This window comes from Megalobrama amblycephala, linkage group LG2 (genome assembly GCF_018812025.1).
Source record: "Megalobrama amblycephala isolate DHTTF-2021 linkage group LG2, ASM1881202v1, whole genome shotgun sequence".
In the NCBI taxonomy this organism is placed as follows: domain Eukaryota; kingdom Metazoa; phylum Chordata; class Actinopteri; order Cypriniformes; family Xenocyprididae; genus Megalobrama; species Megalobrama amblycephala.
This window is the reverse complement of record NC_063045.1, coordinates 50,630,931-50,651,529: the sequence shown is the minus strand read 5'-3', so window position 1 is coordinate 50,651,529 and position 20,599 is coordinate 50,630,931. Positions and strand designations below refer to the sequence as shown.

Genomic DNA, 20,599 nt, shown 5'->3' with positions numbered 1-20,599 from the left:
TGTTATCGTCATGGACCAATGGTAGTACGAAGGTGTTTTGGTGCTGGAGCGAACTTTTCCTGAAAGTTCGCTTTGGCAAGCCATTTCGAACTTCCAAAAAGAACACAAAACGAACTTCGTTTTGGCCTGATTTTGTTCTAAATGACGTCACATCAGTTCATTCTTCGATTTCGTTTGAAGTATACCGGGGCCTTACATGCTCATCACTGCAACCTTGCATGCCACAATCTAAATATAATGCCATAGATCTAAATATAATCAACACTTTACATGATTAGTTAACCTTGAGAGCTGTAATAGTAAAAACTTGGAAAAAATTTGAGAGAGTTTAACATGTAATACTAACGTTATTTTATATGCAAAGGTGTTAGCCAATAACAGAAGTGGGCGTTTACACTGAAATCTCACAGCAGACACACCCCTTCAAACAGAGCATTCAAATAAGAGGGCTAAAATCAGGGTAGGAAAATTGCCTTTTATTTCTAAATTATGACAATTTTTGATGTAAAAAAACTACTAACAGTATAAGTGCACAACAAGAAACATTCTAAAACAATAAAACATTGCAGTTCATGACCCCTTTAAGAGAGATTTTGAGCCCTATTTGCACCCCCCAATGATCTTGGGGGTGTGGCCTGATTTGAGGCCTGTCGAAACCGACTTTTTGTCCAGAAAATCCTCAATTGTGTGGTGTCATTACCATTATTTTACTAATCCCGATCGCATCAGAGCCTCCACAATTCCAAATTGTAAATATCAAACGATCAATCGTAAATATCAAAACTCTTGATCGGGCTGCCTCTGACGTGATACCCACGATAGACAATGAGAGAGACCTACCGGATGTTGCATGCTTCTCTAACTTAAACATGGAAGCCATAAACATGCCACGAAAGTATTGAGAAAGAAGTTCACCCGTATGCTTTTTTTTTTTCTACTTAAAAACAGAACATGCTCCAAGACAGTTAGCTGACAAAGTCAATTGTCCTCCATTTGTTTTTCTTCTCAAGTCACGTTTGATCTCGCGAATCAATGTGAAATCGGTCCTACAATCAACAAGTGTGTGGTCTCGAGGTCCGGCTGAATCATCAAGTGTGTGCGTTCAGAGGATTATAATGCTAAAAATTGGTTGTCTGTCTGTGATCTCAGTTCTAAAATCAATTAAGATTTGAAAACCATCTGTTGTGTCCCAGGCCTTAGTAAATCCCAACAAGAATGTGCTGAATATGGTTAATATCTACTTTATCCAAAGCTTGGAGGGATTTAGTGTACAACGTTGCAATTAATTATACAGCAGCTAACATCTGACTTGCACAAGATCAACAATTACTAAATATGTATAAAACAAACACATTTTTATGTATTTTTGTGCTATAGATTTTTGTGCTATAGATAGTGTTGCATTTTTATGTGATGAAATGGTAAAGTTTTGGCATATCTGATATTTTATGTTTCAAGCCATTCATGACCTCTGCCAGTGAAGTCGCTACAATCACACTAATAAGACTGAGATGCAGTCTGTACGATCAGAGATGTTTGCCTCTCGGTGAGTGTAGAAGAGTTTGACAGGTTCATTAATGCTTCAAGAGAAAGAGCATGCATGCTCCAGCTGTGTACCATTTTGAAAGAGTTTCCAAAGTAACAGCACTGGCTAAAACACGTCTTATTATTAGCTTCAGAAGAGTAAGACTCAGAAGCATGAAAAGAAACAGCCATTAATGTCACAGATCTCAAACCTGAAACATACCATTTTGGACACTGCATTTTCTGACCTATATTTGTCTTAAAAACAGCTTCTTCCAGGATTCTTAAAGTGCTCACGACTTTGAACAATCACTTGATTGTTCCCAAGCGAATATTTGAAAAGTTAAAAGTTTTCCAATTGCATTTTGTTTGACATGCTGGTTACATAGAAACAGCGATATTGGGCTGCCAACTTATGAAAGCTGCATTCTTCAGACGTGACAACCCATGAATAGCCCCATCTATGGATGTTCACTGCGCCAAGTCCTAATCTAAACCTCTCGGTCATTCATACTTCACAGAATCACTCACTGGACACAATGCTGTACTTTTCTTCAATGGCTTTTGTGAATGAGCACAGTGTCTGACAGAATCTTCTCACGTCATTGCGGCAGATGTTTAATGAACAGTGCTGGAGCCACTAGGATCACTAGTACATTGCTGTTTGCATCATATATGAAGGCTATTTTAAACTATTCCTTATAACTTATGGAATAAACAAGCAGGCTTGATGCTCATAGAAAAGTCAGAGAGTCTGAGATTAGCTCTAAAGCTACTTACTAGCCACTGCCAACTCAATTTTTAGGCATGGATTTACATGGACACACACACACAAAAAAAAGCCAAAACAGATGGGAAATTGGTTTTAAAGCTTTTGACACAAAACTACTTCTCTAATATACACACACAATGAAACATATACATATTATAATCTTCTATTCTTTCACAACCAAAATCACTCCAGCTTCACAGGACTCCCTGCAGATGTGAGGATTTCTGAATTAGTTTGCTGGAATGAGTCGTTTTTGTGTTCTTATTAAGAAAAAAAGCATTTCAGTAAACACTAAAAATCACATTCCCTCCAAGTAATTGGAATGAAAGGCACAACAACAACCCGAGAAGTAATTGTGGTCATAAAGCCTACGTCAATATAATGGAGACACACAATAACATTTCAATTGAGAAAATGTGTGAGCCCTCTTGTCCTTTTGATGAAATTAGCAAAGAGATCATTTTACATCTTAGGGCTGAAATCAGCACTACTTACTTTCTGTCGTCATCAACACCTAATGGGTCTAATTTGCGTAATAACACATCACGCTGAGACTCAGCGGGAATGTGTCACTTTGGATAGATAAAGCAGCATTTGATATCTTAATAAAAGCCTTCTTCAAACTAAAGGTCAGGTCATTTTAACATTAAGAGTACACTGACTACACTGTTGCATGTCCTAATTATGGCTAAAACAAATATATCTGAATATTGTGAAGCCTTTATATATATATATATATATATATATATATATATATATATATATATATATATATATATATATATATATATATATATATATTTTTTTTTTTTTTTTTTTTTTTTCATCCCATTAATATGTTTTTTATATCAGGAGAACCACTTGAACCGAACCATTATTGCTAAGCAGATTAACAGATTAAAATAAAGTTTAAAGTAAGAAATAAACATGAATATTTGCACAAAAATCAATAATTGAATGATTGAATATTTTATGTTTTTTCATACGTGTTCACCAATTTAAGTGGTTAAAAAAACAGACAACTACAAATAGTGCGATGCAAATTGGGACACACCTCTCAACCACAAGTTTTCATAATTTCTCTATCTTGACTTATTATTTCATCAGACTGCTATATGTTAAGGCATTTTTCCACAAAATTTAAATCTCAAATGCAAATTAACCTGGTCTAATGACACCATAAGAAAAAAATATGGCCAAATAAAAATCCTCCATGATATTCATTATGTTGTTTAATTTCATAGTCAGTGAAATGCATATTTAATACATTTCCCTAGATGTTAATTTCTGGGAATTATAACTATTGTAGATTCTATTTTTACTGTAAAGACGCCTCATGCTCCGCTGTCAAACACTAATTAAACTTCATGAGTTGATTTCTTCTTGAGCCATGATCCTAAAGTCTACTTCAAAGGGAAGTTTTCTCTATTAAATCACTGTACTCTGTTCACCCTGTGTGAAGCTGGACCACAGCTGTGACACCAAATTTCAATTTAATGACATATAATTCCTGCCTTGGCTGAGAAAGAGTTAGAAAAGTGACAGGGGGTTCAATGGACAGTTCAGGCCTGGAGGGATGTTGGCTTGAGCACTGCAGGGGAGTCTGTAGCTTCCTGGCAACTTACTGGCAACCAATGACATCTTCTCTCCCCATCCCTCTGTCCCAAAGGGGGGAAAAAAACACACTTAACCCCTGACAACCTCCATTAAACGCAAGTCTAATTCTACACTCGAGGAAGCTGCTTGTGCAGACAGTGTGGGCTACAAGGACAAGTATGTATATTTGCTTAGGATACATAACATTTTTTGAAGAGGGACATGTCACGGTCAGATACTGAGTATGTGGATTCTGATACGAGCACTTGAGAACCAGACTGAATAGAGTACTTATCAAATTTTCCATTTTCATTTGACCATAAAGTCACCACTTGTATTTGTTTTTAAAAAGAAGTTTTCCTTGAACACATCTAGACATTACAATGTCTGAGACTTAAAGGTCCCGTTTTTTGTGGTTTTTTGAAGCTTTGATTGTGTCTATAGTGTGCAATATAACATGTGTTCATGTTTCGCGTGTAAAAAAACACAGTATTTTTCACATAATTTACTTATCTGTATACCGCTGTTTCCACTGTCATAAAAACGGGCTGATGACTTCCTTGTTCTATGAAGTCCCTCCTTCAGAAATACGTAACGAGTTCTGATTGTGCCAGCGGTTCCTGTGTTGTGATTCGACAGCAGCTTAGCGCTCCTTGCCCGGAAAAGTCACGCCTCTTACCATAACGTGGAGATGCACGCGCTCAGTGTTATTGTAAACATGTCTTTAATTTTACCCTATCAATTTGAGCCGGAATCAGACCCGGTGATTGGACTGCGGGATGAAAATAACAGCGTTTCGACGACATGGCGACAAACACACTCTACAAACGCAACTCTTGTGTATTCCTGTGGGCGGAGGTTAGTCAAAAAACTGTTTTAGTGACGTCATTAAAGAAGGAAGTAGAGGGATGTAGTCCAAACTGGCCGTTCGATGTAGGCGACTTCTGTTAAATAAAATATCTCGCTTGGCATTGAACTTTGAGCTTTAAAATTTTACAGATTTTATTTATACTCTAACAACAACATTACACACTAACTAAAGTTTGAAACATGGGATCACGAAGAACGGGACCTTTAAATGTTGACGTTCATCAATATTAGCTCACCTACAAATGAAACTCCCGTCATGATTTACTCACCCTTATGTCAATTCAATTGATTTTCTTTTTTTTGTTGAACACTAAGTTTTAGCTTTGTGTAGTGAACAAACTCAAATTGAAGTCTTTATTCACAGAAAATTATCAACTTCAGTGAAGAAATGACAGTTCCGAGCAAAACAAATTTTCGGAAAAGAAAACAATGAAGGCAGATCTGAATGTGAGCTTGCAGTTGACTGTATGAAATGAAGAGTTGCGATAGCCTTTTCTTTCCTATTGTGACGACTATATCTGAGTGAAACAGCTTTTAAACAAGAATAAATGTACGTAGGGCAGGACCTGATTTTGTCCATTGAGAATTGATTGGACAGACTACCAAAATTTTTGGCTGAAACAGCTATTTAAGGTTTCGGGCCGAAGTGGTTTTGGAGGGCTAAAATCAGCGACCGAAACATACATCTAATTACCACTTTTCTGATGGCACCTTTTGACTGTGTTCAGCATCTGTTTCGTGCACACAATGTGTGCTACAAAAGTTAAACGTCAGCTGTGTGGACACTAGCTCTGAATTTGATTATATTAATTTCTCGATTTGAATATGTAATGAGATGGTTCCTTAAAGGGTACATAACACACACAGTTTTCGCCAATCTCATGTTAATCTTGAGTACCTATAGAGTAGTATTTATCTCCGAAAAGTCTTTAGTTTTATCATATTTATAAAAGATAGATACGCTGTACCAACTCTTTCCGAAAAAAAGCCGAGCTCCTGGAGGAGTGACGTGGGCAGAGCAACTCCATTGCTGCCCCGGAAAAACAAACTGCATCCACTGTTCCCTTAACACTGGGTTCTTTGGGAAGCTGAAAATGGTTATCTTTCCCTCACAACCAAAAACACACTTCTTTGGTGACATTGTTGAAAAATCTCTCAGCTTCCATAACCCGAACGAAGCGCATCGATGGGCGTGCTTTTGCTCTCACTCTGGGTGATATACAGTACAGTCCAAAAGTTTGGAACCACTAAGATTTTTAATGTTTTTAAAAGAAGTTTCGTCTGCTCACCAAGGCTACATTTATTTAATAAAAAATACAGTAAAAAAACAGTAATATTGTGAAATATTATTACAATTTAAAATAACTGTGTACTATTTAAATATATTTGACAAAGTAATTTATTCCTGTGATGCAAAGCTGAATTTTCAGCATCGTTACTCCTTCAGTGTCACATGATCCTTAAGAAATCATTCTAATATGCTGATTTGCTGCTCAATAAACATTTATGATTATTTTCAATGTTGAAAACAGTTGTGTACTTTTTTTTCAGGATTCCTTGATGAATAGAAAGTTCAAAAGAACAGCATTTATCTGAAATACAAAGCTTCTGTAGCATTATACACTACCGTTCAAAAGTTTGGGGTCAGTAAGAATTTTTATTTTTATTTTTTTGAAAAGAAATGAATACTTTTATTCAGCAAGGATGCATTAAATCAATCAAAAGTGGCAGTAAAGACATTTATAATGTTACAAAAGATTAGATTTCAGATAAACACTGTTCTTTTGAACTTTCTATTCATCAAATAATCCCGAAAAAAAATATTGTACACAAATATTTTGTACAATTGTACACATGAAGGATCATGTGACACTGAAGACTGGAGTAATGATGCTGAAAATTCAGCTTTGCCATCACAGGAATAAATTACTATGTGAAATATATTCAAATAGAAAACAGTTATTTTAAATTGTATAATATTTCACAATATTACTATTTTTTACTGTATTTTTAATTAAATAAATGTAGCCTTGGTGAGCAGACGAAACTTCTTTTAAAAACATTAAAAATCTTAGTGGTTCCAAACTTTTGGACTGTACTGTATGTGCGCACTTATCAGGGAGAAGTGCCCATACAAGGAATTCCGCCTTTTATTATGTAATACAGGGCCATATTCAAAAAAAAAAAAAAAACTTTCAGAAACTTATCCAAATCCAGTGTATTTGGCACAGAAATACTCTGTCCAATTCATGTTTTGAAACTTTGGCCATGTTTAGCATGAGAATGCAACTCTTTAACAGTGTAAATAAGTCAAAAATCAAAAATCTTTTAGTCTGTGTGAACAAACCTTCACGAAACATTTGTAGCTCACCTGCCATCCAATAATTGCAAAAAAGCTTTGTGCTTTGTAATTTTAAAATTCTGTCAATTTTATTATGAAATTCAAACAATGTGGTTTTGGTGCTCTTTAATACGCCGTGAGAGATCACTGTACTGCCTCAGTTCAAGCGGCAGCACGGATCAAGCGCATGTGAACCAATCATCTTATCTCTTCTTTACTACTAGTTACAGCACAAAATAAACATGAATGAACATCAGAAGGTATTTTGAAAGATACATTACAACTTACTGAAACGAATCCTGTCTCATGTAATTGCTCAATCAGTGTTTCGACCGCGGAATGATGTCAATAAAACAACATGTCCTCCAACCTACAGTATACGCCCATATAGGTCGTTTGTCACTTCCCTGAAATATGACCCATAGGAGCATTTGCTAATGTTGCGCCCCTATCGACAACAGGACACTTTAATTTTAATGCATTGTACCCTTTTATCTGCATCAATTTCGGGTTTCGCTTAGCTCAAATGGTAGAGCATTGCAATAGGCAACAAAATGCAATCATGTGATCATGCGATCGTGGGTTCGATCCCAGGGAACGCATGTGCTCGTAAAGTGTATATGCACTATTAATGACTAAGGGTAGGTTTAGGGTTGGGGTAGGTGTGGTCGTTAATAAAAAAATGAGTTTTGCTAAATGGAAATAGGACAAATGGTGTAAAAAGTCCACACATTGCATTTAAATGAACTCGCATTTTGATCGGTAACGACGGTCATATGTCATTTCATGACGACAGACGTAACACGACACTGTCATTATTTTTACGCCGGCTAGAGGGCGCATAAAACGTAAATATAGGTTGTAATAAGGTTATTGAAAACACTACCTATAGGGTCTTTTTTTGGAGGATAGTCTGATAAAACCACAGTGTAACTTAAAGTTAAATTTACCTTAAGAAAGCTATTCAATGTCCATAAACTCTAGAGAAGAGCTTTTTGCTAAATATATGCATTATTACATATTCATTATATTTTTACTTAACCTGTTATTATTTTATGTATTTCTGAATAAATCTGTCATGAAAACAAGTTATTACAGTTTATTGTCATTTAAATATTTATATTTCACCAACAAACAGAAGTAGAAACAATTTTGTTTTTACAAAGTTGATATAAATACTGCCTCGTGTGCAATTTAAATGTTTGGACAAATTTCAGTGTTGATTATTAAAAAAGTTTGATTAATTAATTGATTTCCCATTTATTTTTTATTTTCGGTTTCTGTTTTCAGCTAAGTGCATCCTTAATTTTTAGTTTTGGCCCAGAATTTACATTTCTTTCCATTCCTAGATGTCAATTTTTGATTTTCAGAAAAACATAATCAGAGAATGTCAATTATTATTTTTTTTTTATTAAAGATTACGAGGGCACATATAGGCCTATATTTAATAAATTATAGTAATTATGTAATAATAAATCATAATGATAAATAATTTATAATAAATATTGCAATATCCCATAAAAAAATAATTGTCCATTTGATGGTGACTTTAAGTGGACTTAATGACTGGAGAAGTCCAGCATAAGTCACCAGAGAGAAGTTTGACGTTTCACCATCGAGTAACATTTTGACTAGAAATTAAAACAATTTTTGTATTTCCAATAATATAATGCATTTAGAAATTGCATACATTATATGCCTATTTCATTATAATAAAATGCATTAAAAAAGATTAATTTCCATTTCAAGGAACCAGATAATTGAGTCGATCTCACAAATCGAATCAAATCGATGGTTGAACGAGCAATTCGGATATTTTAAAATGCATCGGTCAAGTGAAATGGATCAACCGATTCCTCACAAAGATCCTATTCAAGTGAATCATTCGTTCACTAATCACAAATCGCTCCTTATGTCATTGAATGTTCTATGGAGAGCTGCTGTATAGCCTAGCGAAAATCACGAGTTCCAGTCCTCACACAGTCGGTGTCATATGACTTCAGAAGTCCTGTAATGTATCATACAAGACATATGGACTTGCTTTATGTTATCTTTTTTCTTTACATTCACCCCTATTCTTTGTCTTTCACTGGAAAAGACGACCATGACGTTCCTACTTTTCTCTCCTGGGTAAGAAAAGACAAGAGGGTGAGTAAATAATGACAGAATTTTACATTTTTTGTGAACTATCCCGCGTATTAGTGCTTCATTTCTTCATCAAATCATGCATCAACAGCAAAGCATCTCTAACAAGCAAGAGAGACAACGCGTCCTCCTGACAGGGCATATGTTAAGCACGAGAGGTCATTTCCTCGGCAGATTAACCCGTCTTAACTCAGCTAAACACAACTCAGTATATCTCTGCAACCAACTTAAACCAGTTTATCAGAAACTAAGATGGGAACTGCTCTCTAAACTCATTCACTGCACTGTTGCGCAGTCACGCAGATGTGAAACAAGTGCACGCGTTTGGAAAGACAGACCTCTCACCATATCCCGTGCGCTTTACACAAAACTTTCAAACGCGAATATGAAGTCAAACCATCAGTCCTCCGTCTAAAATGCTGAAAATACATCAAAACCATCAGCCCCCCCGTCTAAAATGCTTAAAATACAAAACAAAAGCCAAACAGAATTATGCTCGTCTTAACAGTTTAAAGCCGCAGAAAACGCCACATAGTTGCACTTGTCTTCATTGATCTGCGAGCGCGGACAACACGAGACCCGCACAATAATCTCCAAATGAAAACCAATCGTATTCCTGCCCAAAAAAAACTTTCCGGATAATATTTAAATCTCCCGAGAAAGATTCATCTTACCTTGTTGGATAAAAGCGATGGATATTCCAGTCAGGACGACCCAGCACACGGGATTCTTCATGGTGTCTGGAGCGGATCGAGTGCGCGTGAGGTCTGCGTGATTGTTTTCCTTCTTGCAAATACCAATTTGAAAATCCGGAGGAATAAGTGGAAGTGTAGTCCCAGCTCTAAGTAACTGTGAAGTGGGCACTCACTTACTCACCTACGCAGACGCTGAGAAGTCCCTCCTTCAGTGAGGTATTGCTTATGTGGCTAGGCTTCCACAGGATTAAAAGAACCCGCTGTTTTCATTTGCTCAAGAAATGTGACTGTGCATTTGAAGTGCAATGCTTGGGTTAGTTTCCAAATGGTGTATTTGCTGGATATCCTAAGGCGGTTTGTTTTATTGCCTAGTTATTTAATACCCCGGCTATTATTTAGCACTGGTTTTTACTGGTTCCTGCATCCCAGATTGGTCTTTTATTAACGGAGAAGGAGCAGCGTTTTACTACATTTTGTTTCAGCGTCTGTAACTCGGTGGGTTTTTTTAACCATGTCTCTCAAACTTTTACATAATATTCCCATATATGTATGCTACAAATTAAAGTAGCTTAGAAATATATAGGCCTGCTTAAACCGTGTAAGTTAATATCAAGTGCTGTTGTTCAAAGGCCCTTTCACACCAAGAAAGATAACTATAAAGATAACGATTAAGATATAGTTTTAAAAATCGTTATAAATATAAAAGAATAGCAGTGTCCACACCACAGCTACAACGATAACGATAAATCGTTGGGATCACAGAACGATTTTTTTCCCAGCTGCTGAACGGTGAAACACTGACAGCCAATCAGAACCCACTCTAATTTAAGGGCTCACGCATTTAAAATGGCCGATGACATTGCGGAGAATTTAAAGGTGCACTAGAATTAAAAATTGAATTTATCTTGGCATAGTTGAATAACAAGAGTTCAGTACATGGAAATGACATACAGTGAGTCTCAAACACCTTTGTTTCCTCCTTATATAAATCTCATTTGTTTAAAAGAATTCCGACGAACAGGCGAATCTCAACATAACACCGACTGTTACGTAACAGTCGGGATCATTAATATGTACGCCCCCAATATTTGCATATGCCAGCCCATGTTCAAGCATTAGACAAGGGCAGGACGTCTGGAGCTGCACAGCTGAATCATCAGACTAGGTAAGCAAGCAAGGACAACAGCGAAAAATGGCAGATGGAGCAATAATAACTCACATGATCTATGATATCATGATATTTTTAGTGATATTTGTAAATTGTCTTTCTAAATGTTTCATTAGCATGTTGCTAATGTACTGTTAAATGTGGTTAAAGTTACCATCGTTTCTTACTGTATTCACGGAGACAAGACTGTCGTTATTTTCATTTTTTAAACACTTGCAGTCTGTATAATTCATAAACACAACTTCATTCTTTATAAATCTCTCCATCAGTGTGTAATGTTAGCTTTAGCCACGGAGCACCATCAAACTCATTCAGAATCAAATGTAAACATCCAAATAAATACCATACTTATGCGATTAGACATGTTGCATGACGAACACTTTGTAAAGATCCATTTTGAGGGTTATATTAGCTGTGTGAACTTTGTTTATGCACTGTTTAAGGCAAGCGCAAGCTCCGTGGGCGGGAGCGTGAGCATTTAAAGGGGCCGCAGCCTAAATCGGGTCATATTTAATGATGCCCCAAAATAGGCAGTTAAAAAAATTTATTAAAAAAAATCTATGGGGTATTTTGAGCTGAAACTTCACAGACACATTCAGGGGACACTTTAGACTTATATTACATCTTTTAAAAAGACGTTCTATGGCACCTTTAAATCGCTCATAAAAGTACAGGGTAGCCTAGGTCTACACGACAACGATGTATACTAAAAAACAGAAAAGTTTTCCTTTGCGTTTTTCACGTAAAGACGACAAAGTTGTCAAAATGGTCCGCAAAAACACTTGTCATGTTTGGTTCGATTGCTAAAAGGACAGAATCGTCACGCATATCTGTTTTTCTCGTCATAGTCGCGAGTTTGCCCATGACAGGCATCAGACGCGCGTCTCCACGCAGCAGATCGTTTGTGTGTGTGACGGAGGGATTCTCGCCGCTGTTTTGACTCCTTTACACATTTTATAAGCTCTTCACGAGTTCTCAGCTGGCCAAAATACCATCATATGCAGACTACACACACACAACAAGCAGAATTACCACAGCACTGTTTTGGATGTTTGGTAAGTTCCATCTCAGAATTGGCAATCATCCGGCCAATCAGGTTGTGAAAATATCCCTGTGCCTTTAGGTTCGGTAATAAAATTGTCAATCTGATCGCTAATCGGACCAGGACTAAATGTTTTTTTTTTTTTTTCTTCTTTGGTCTGAACCAAACGAACCGAACTACAAGTGTGAACGCACCCTAAAAATGCTGTATTATGCATGCGAGGAAAGAGTCACTTTCGGTGCGTTCCAAACGGGATATATCGCCCTCTGAAGGGCACTTCAGAGTGTAAATAATGGCTGCCATATCAGTTGTACCCTTCCAAATCTTTCATTCCGAAGGGCCCTTTGAAGTGGCCAGTTTTGAGCACTTCGGTTTGGAATGACCCTTCAATATGGTGGCCATGATTATTTTCACACTTCGGGCCCATCATGATCCTTTGCACAGGGAAGTTCTTTGACGTCACAGAATGGGTACAGGAGGTTAGGAGTTCGATTTTACCTATAAATGTATGTATAGTATTTTTCTATACTACTGTAATATTTATACGAGTTAGATTTGGTACATTATTATGATCAAAATGACATTGTAGGCTACTTCAACAAAAATACTTTACAGCTCCCTTTATCAGTCCATGTAAATGTTTCAAATACATAGACACAATATACAATATGGTGTGATAAACCAAAAATAAATAAATAAACTAACGTTAAACAGGGTGCAGCTTGTACAATCTACCCCTTCTTGATTGTCCCTTCATCCCTTCGAAGCTCTCACTCTGGAGGGTAAACCCTTTGAAGGGATTAGGGCATAGGGATGAGCCCTTCCGAATGGAACGCAGGGTTGGTAATGGAAAAACTAAGCGCCTATAGACTGAACAATTAATGCGCATGCGCATGACGTCATCGTTTTCACAAATTCACTTTTTTGTAGTTTACATGGAGACGATAATGGTATCGTTTGGCCAAAACGAATAAAAAGTTTTCTGTTTAGTTGAAAATGGTGTCGTGTAAACAGCCCCTAAAACATGCCACACATACTATTAAATTTTTTGGATGCTACATCCTTTCTATTTTTCCATTCCAATCCATTTTTTAGAGTTTAAACTGACCATGTTACAACTTTAAACATTCCCTGGTCTTTCCTAAGCACTTTTTATGATCTGAGGAAGTGGGCCTATGAGAGACATCAGAAGGTTATTAAAAACATTATGTGACTTTCACCTGCCAATTTGTGAATCAAATAAACAAATGGTGGCCTACTTCCAACAGCCATTAATACAATTTAAAAACATGCACACACTTCCTAGTGTCAGCAAAACACTCTAAAAAAGGCCAGCATCCACTTTAGAGAAGCACTATAATTAATTGTTTTTTTAGGTGTGGAGCACCACTTCAGAAACAGGTTGAGAAAGCAAATAAATATTTTGTGGTCGCTGCATTTCGTTGTAACTCCATATGGCGTTCAAAAGGTGAACATAAATTAATCATGTAATATTGGCTTTCCGTTGTTCCTCCTTGAAGACCTCAGCAGGTGACTTGCTGTTAAATTTGGCTTTGAATGTGAATGTGAAAAATCATTAACCAGCTCAGTGAAGTGAAACTGCTTGTCATCTCCAATGTCGATGAAACCCCTAACGTCACGCAGGGAATAAAAAATAAAAAATAAATAAAAAAAACCCTGAAGCAATTCCGAGTTGAAACAGCAAACCGTTTGGCAGAAAATGAAGTGTGTGGGAAAAATTGATTATTTGACAATCCTGCTTAACTGAGTATGTCAAGCCATGGCATAAAGATGATTATATTCATTGACATCTCTGACACAAATACACTGACTGCAACCTTGATAACAAGCTTGAACCAGTCAGAATGATTAGCAAAACTTTGTTACAGGTAAATGTTTATTTGAGCCTAGACCAAATATAAATTAAATGACACACAAAACATATTCAGTGTGCAAACAAATACATGTGACTTCTGCATGGAGGCTATGCTCCAAAACAATGCAAATCTCGCTGCTTAGATGCTAGGGTGTTGCTATGCAGCTGGTATTCTCAAGTTGCTTTTAGAATGTTGCTATGTGGTTGCTAAGGTGTTCTGGGTTGTTGTTTACTAGCCCTACTCAAAAGAGCCTAGAGATATGCTCAGCTCCATGCTTTAAAGTCACATTGATATGGAAGTGGCTGGCAACAGAATTTTTCTTCCATATTGTGATGTATTATCAGATTATCATTATAATATTTTGATTAAACATTGGGAGATCAAAAAAATGAAACATATGCGCAGATTAATTGTTGACAGAATCTATAACATGGATTTTAAAAATACATGCATTTTCATTTCATGCCAACTTTAAAGGGCTAGTTCACCCAAAAATTCAAATTATCCCATGATTTACTCACCTTCAAGCCCCATAGGTGTATATGACTATCTTCTTTCAGACTAACACAATCAGAGATATATTTAAAAATATCCTTGCTCTTTATTATGTTAGTGAAGGGGAGCCACATTTTTAAGCCCAAAAAATCTATACGGCTCTGGGGGTTAATAAAGGTCTTTTGAAGCAAACCGATGCGTTTTTGTAAGAAAAATATCCATATTTAAAACTGTATATATTCCTCTCGCGGTTCAAACAAATAGGGCTGGGCCACAAACTCAAGCTCCTCTTATCTTATATCAAAATCCTCTGAAATTTCTCTTTAAAAATTCTTGTTTTAGACTTCTAAATGTGACTGTTTTGTTTTGCTCTATCCTCTGCGCTTCCGTGTTCGTAATTTTGTCATGCGTCGGGTCAGGGGTTACTCTTCCACAGCAAAATGATACGTACGATTGTCTGTTGGAAGATAGTTATTATTGTTAATAAAGTTTTAAATATTTTTTTTTGCTTCAAAAATCTCAGATTGTGTTCGTCTGAAAGAAGATAGTCATATACACCTAGGATGGCTTGAGTGTGAGTAAATCATGGGATAATTTTAATTTTTGGGTCAACTAACACTTCCATGTAAGTCTGATACATTTTTTTTTTACCCGTTTTGAATGAAAATTGTGTTTCTGGTTACTTTGAAAAGTAACAGCAAACCTTTCCTGGTCTATTTCTCATGTTTTTAGCACAAACAGTGCAAGTTTAAATGGCAGTTTAATACTTAGGCTTGAGATTTTCTCAAATAACTAACCCTAGCACTAATCTAACTTGCTTGATTTTTGCTTCAGCCCTGCATCGGTTCCTTGTCATGTTTGTATCAGTCCAAATAAATTGGTTTCTTACTGGCACTGCAGACTGGCAGCATATATCCCTGTATTGTTGCCCTAGGGAAAGCCATCGCTTGATATAACCAGAGATCAGGAAGAGTCAGTTAATCTACAGCAACCAAACTGCGTTGTTAGAACGCTCTGAGAATTTCAGCTCTCCAGATGAGTCTATCCTGAACTTTTGCCTGTTGACACAACGGACCATAAGACCGGAGCACTGTGGGACCATGCTTAGAGAAATGAAAGACTCTGGCAGAGTAAGTGTAGCTAGGAGGGAACTCTATGAAGGAAAGTGTTTCAAGTACCAGGCCATTTGAGAGACCAGCATTGGGACACTTGAAACTCAGAGAGTCACCTTGCTCACTCTGTGATCCTTTAAATCACTGCTGTCTGGGCTGACCTGAGGACAGCCTGAAGTGCATTAGCCAGAGCGACTGACAGATACATTAGTCAGCAAATTCTTCTCAGATGTACTACAGCTCCATCAAATAAGCTTCATGGCTTTATTTTGTCTATCAGGGCAGTTGAGCAGATATCCTAAGCTGTGCTTTTCAATGTCTGTGCCATCAGTAATTTATCATATGCTAACGATGTGAAGGCTGTTCCAAAAGGCAGGTAACTTAATTATGTTGCCTACTATAGCTTTTTTGACCAAATTTGAGTTATTGCTCATAGGTTTTGTCAGAAGTCAATCCCAAAATGGATGGCGATGATCTACTGTAAGTGGAAAAAATGGATACTTGTATTGTGCCAGACAATACAAAAGTAGTTTTGATTATAAATATAAGCTGCTTGTATTCAATTAAGTACATTTAAAAAAACAAAAATGCTTATTTTAGCCATTATTTAATTTTCTATGGATTTTTATGTTTGTTAGTGTATATATTAAAGTATATAGGTAGATTGATAGATAGAGACTGTCGGGTGATTGACAGAGATGGAGATAAAGATATATGGATAGATATGGATGGATGAGCAGACGGGTGGACCTTCTAGAGATAGATAGATAGATAGATAGATAGATAGATAGATAGATAGATAGATAGATAGATAGATAGATAGATAGATAGATAGATAGATAGATAGATAGATAGATAGATAGATAGATAGATAGATAGATAGATAGATGGAATTTTTTAATTAATCATAACTAAAATTTATTTTTCCTTGTAGGAATAACATTTATATGCTTTTAAAAACTAAATGTCCTCAAACCTTGCATGGGCCTAAGTTAGTGTGTGTCTGAATCATGTCCAAATATAAGAAAAGTGGAAATGAAACTTAGGGACAGCTAGATAACCATCTAAAATATAATAGCCCCATGATATTGAGGAACCAACAAACTAATAAAAACATGATTTGGTCAGATCTTGCTTTACCTAGTAACATGAGGGTTTGACATATGAAGAACCATTCATATTGTAGAATGCTTTACCATGCTCCTATCCTGCTGGTGGGATTCTCTTTGATTGATACGAGGTTGTTATTAAAGCATATTCTAAGGCATAGTCTAGAGTCTGTGTGGTTTTTAGGCTGTGCAGCAGACTAGGCACTAGAGATCTTACTTCTATACTCAAGTGATAGTGTTTAGTGGGGGAGCACTAAAGAGCTTAGTACCAGGTGATAGTGCCCCAAAACAGGCCGACTCGAACAGGTACTCGTGTACGCTTAGTAGAGTATAAATTTATAGATTCATAGGTGTCTGGGACACCCGGTTTAACCTAAGTCAGGTGCGTAGGGAAAATCTACCACAATAGAAAGATTGATAGTTATAGCCATAATATTTGTTAGTATTCATGCGATTATGTGCTTATATTTCCATTTAGAGCATGTTTACAATATATTCTGCCTCATATCCAATATGGCGTAATGAATGGAATTATGGTGCTACCATATTAGTGGAAGAATATGTATGAAATGCCATCTATATTGATAGTTTCAATATTAATTCAAAAGCTAATCCCACTATCAAAACAAACAACTGTGAAATTATATTTCAACACATTATGAATAATGAGGTAATGGATCTTGCTGTCAGGAATTCATAAATCCTTCAGGACACATAGAAAAACAGAGTGAAAACAATAGAGAGAACTAAAATGACAAGTTAAAATATTTTTAAAAGTCATCTACAACTATTGAAAATCAAATACATACTACTGAAAGTGTAGTTCCAAGTGCTATCTGTCAAAATATTATTTAATTTGTTTTACATATGCTGCAATACACAATATTATATATATATATATATATATATATATATATATATATATATATATATATATTTATACAACAGTTCTGTCTGGTTCTCGAATCTGATTGGCTGATAGCCATGCGATATTTCAGTGATAACAGCACTCCTACTGCCTTTTCACCGTTTGTATCACTCCGCTTGAAGTGACCGTCATGGCGGCCGATCAAATCAACCGTAATTTTTACAAATACTACTTCTTGTACCACGAACTGTAGTTTTAATAGTTTTTTAGGCGAGAATGTAGTTGTTTAGACCTGAAATATGTGACTCATATTTAATAACAGCGCCTATTTTACCATTTGTTTTGACGTTTTCGGAGATGCGAGCTCGAGTGCGTCAGCGGCCGTTCAGTGCTTCTATAACCGCCGACAACAGCTTAATCTCGGCCAGTGCCTCAGGGATTTGCCGCTTATTGTGGTTGGCTCTTATTGTGGTTATTAACTATTATTTGTTCCAGAGCAAGTCGATTGTGCTATATTAAATTTGATAATAATAACGTTCGTTAATCCTTTTGCATATTGGTACATAGACGGGACAACGACTCTTCTCTGCTCTTTAAATACGTAAAACATTAAACGTTATAAACATATGGTTTTTTGGTAAAGAAAACGCTTACAATTTTTTTTTCCAAACATAATCTTTATTACCTTTGCATTCCAGAGGAGAGTCCAACTGCGTCGACTTCATTCAGGAGGTGAGGCAGATTATAGGCTTATTGAAGTTTGAGGATCCAATGACCTTTTTCACACTTCCGGGTTTTTGGCTTCCGGAATGAGCCACGCAGTGTAAGTTTTTCCGGTTACAGTGATAGATAGTCGATACGTTCGGGAACATCGTTTTACGAATTAAATTATGAAAATGAACGGCTTGGTGAATATGGTGGCTACAGAGCTCTCATTAAGAGCTACATTTAATAAATAAGTCGAAGTGATGGCGTTAAACTGGTTATATTCTTTGTGTCTGTTTGGCGCGGCTGTGCATTATCGCGCTATCTGTAAAGAGTGTCTGCGTCTCAACTGCATCTATGTGACATTGTAATATTCAGTCTATTTAGGGTGGAAGTATGCACATATTGGGATGTAAGTGTTTTTAGCGACGTGCTGGGGAAATTACTGGCAACTTCACACAAGCCTATCCTCTATTCGTGAACAGGACCGCTCGCATGGTTGGATTAAACACTTGTCATCTCTCACTCATTTTCCTGTCGTCATCATCTTAAAGAAATGCACAGTATTGTTGTGCTGTTGCAACATGCAAAGACTGATAGTTGTGTACATTGTGGTGTTGGAAATTGTCTTAGTTTAATCATTTTAATCGATCAGGATTAATTATAACATATGCTTGAATGTGGGATGTGATGCCATATGAGATTAACATGCTATATATTTTTAAAACGTATTAAACTCACGACAGTATATGTATCTCACGACTTTATATCCCACATTAAAGTATATATTGGGAGTTATTATTATTTTTTTTTTTAATTAATAAATTATATAAATAATGTTCGTCGTATGTAATACGATCTGCGAAATTGCTGAATGAGTAGCTGCGTAGCCTTTACTGTAGCTTACGGCTCGTAATAAATCCACCTGCCGGTAAATTCGATCAACGGTCTGAGTGGCTGTATAAGCTACAAACAAGTAGAAAATAATTTCTTTGTAGATTATAGAAAAGCTATTTGGAAAACAGACAAAAAAGAAAAGGTAAGAAGCGATATTTGAGAAAAGAGCATATCAATCTAATAGCCGTAGACGCATAGCGGAACTAACTTTACCCTGCGTCACGTGATTTCCGATTCTTGTGAAAAATGGAGTTAGGAGGTTTTGTCACACACTCTTTAAAATCCTTTTCATTCGTTAAATATTTGTAAAAACCCACATACAAGCGTAAATGGTGACCTAATTTTTTTTTAATAACTAGTGCTTTATATTTGACTGAACTGTACAATTGTGCTTATTTGTTGTTCTAAATATTATTGTTAATAAATATGATTTTATATAAATATGTCCATTAAGTAATATGGATTGAGTGAACATTACATTAATACGCCTTTAGATGGCGGCAACACTTTACAGGAGAATGAGTCAGTGAAGCACAAGAGACTTTTAAATTGAAAGGAACTTTTGCAAAAGGAAGTTGTTTTAGCGCTGTGGTGTAATGGATGTAAAAAAGGACAAATACAAAGATCGCTTTCCTCAGCGGACATTCAAACGGACTTGTATAAAGGATATAATATTATGGACATCGACTTGAAGAATGAATGTAATGCAATATACCAGACACAGGTAATAGCCTACTCTCTCTCTCTCTCTCTCTCTCTAGTCTGTACTTACTAATACTGTACAAAATTCAATGTTTTTCAATGAAGCGACTCAACGTTCCTTCGTTACTAGTTCTAAAGTGACGTTTTAGAGTTAGTAACGGAGGCTTGGTCCAACTGTCAAATTGAGATTTGAATCCGTGGCGGAAGGAAGTAGTGCTGCACAAAAGACGGTTTTAAAGACACTCCGTTGTTGTTCTTATTTATTTACACACTCGTGCCGTCGAACTGTTGTATAAACGCAATATCACACTCGTAGCCGTGCGATATGGCTGTATATCAGCACGCTGTGATTACGAATCACAGATACGAATCACAGCATGCTGATATACAGCCATATCGCACGGCTACTCGTGTGATATTGCTCATATATATCATGAAACTCTAGATGGCACAGGCTAATAGATCCTTAACTCAACTGCTCGTAATCACATCATTATCTATAGGACACTGATTGGTTCCTGCTGTATCAGTAGCCAATGAGCTTCCATGCTTAGCAGTGCAGTGTGCTTTCAGAAACCCTCCACCTTCCCCAGCTCCACCTGTATTGATCTGCAACGGGTAATTCATGTAGGCTATATTGTACAGCAGCAGCATGTCTTACTTGCTCACAGCAGTGTGGCG

The 20,599-nt window shown here is 36.5% G+C and overlaps 1 protein-coding gene and 1 long non-coding RNA gene across 4 annotated transcripts in view; one reads left to right on the top strand and one right to left on the bottom strand.

Annotated features, from left to right (window-relative positions):
* Window positions 1–10,236, bottom strand: part of ntm (neurotrimin) — a 394,473-nt gene extending 384,237 nt beyond the window's left edge. The window contains exon 1 of the mRNA XM_048180735.1: window positions 9,923–10,236. Coding sequence (XP_048036692.1) covers window positions 9,923–9,983 — 61 coding nt within the window. The 5' untranslated portion in view covers window positions 9,984–10,236. The remainder of the gene's footprint in view (window positions 1–9,922) is intronic.
* The window catches only part of LOC125262177, a 38,262-nt gene continuing 24,602 nt past the window's right edge, over window positions 6,940–20,599 (top strand). Inside the window, exon 1 of one of the 3 annotated variants that reach the window (XR_007183525.1) lies at window positions 6,940–9,251. This is a non-coding gene — a long non-coding RNA (uncharacterized LOC125262177). The remainder of the gene's footprint in view (window positions 9,252–20,599) is intronic. The other 2 variants (XR_007183527.1, XR_007183526.1) reach the window with 2 other exon arrangements.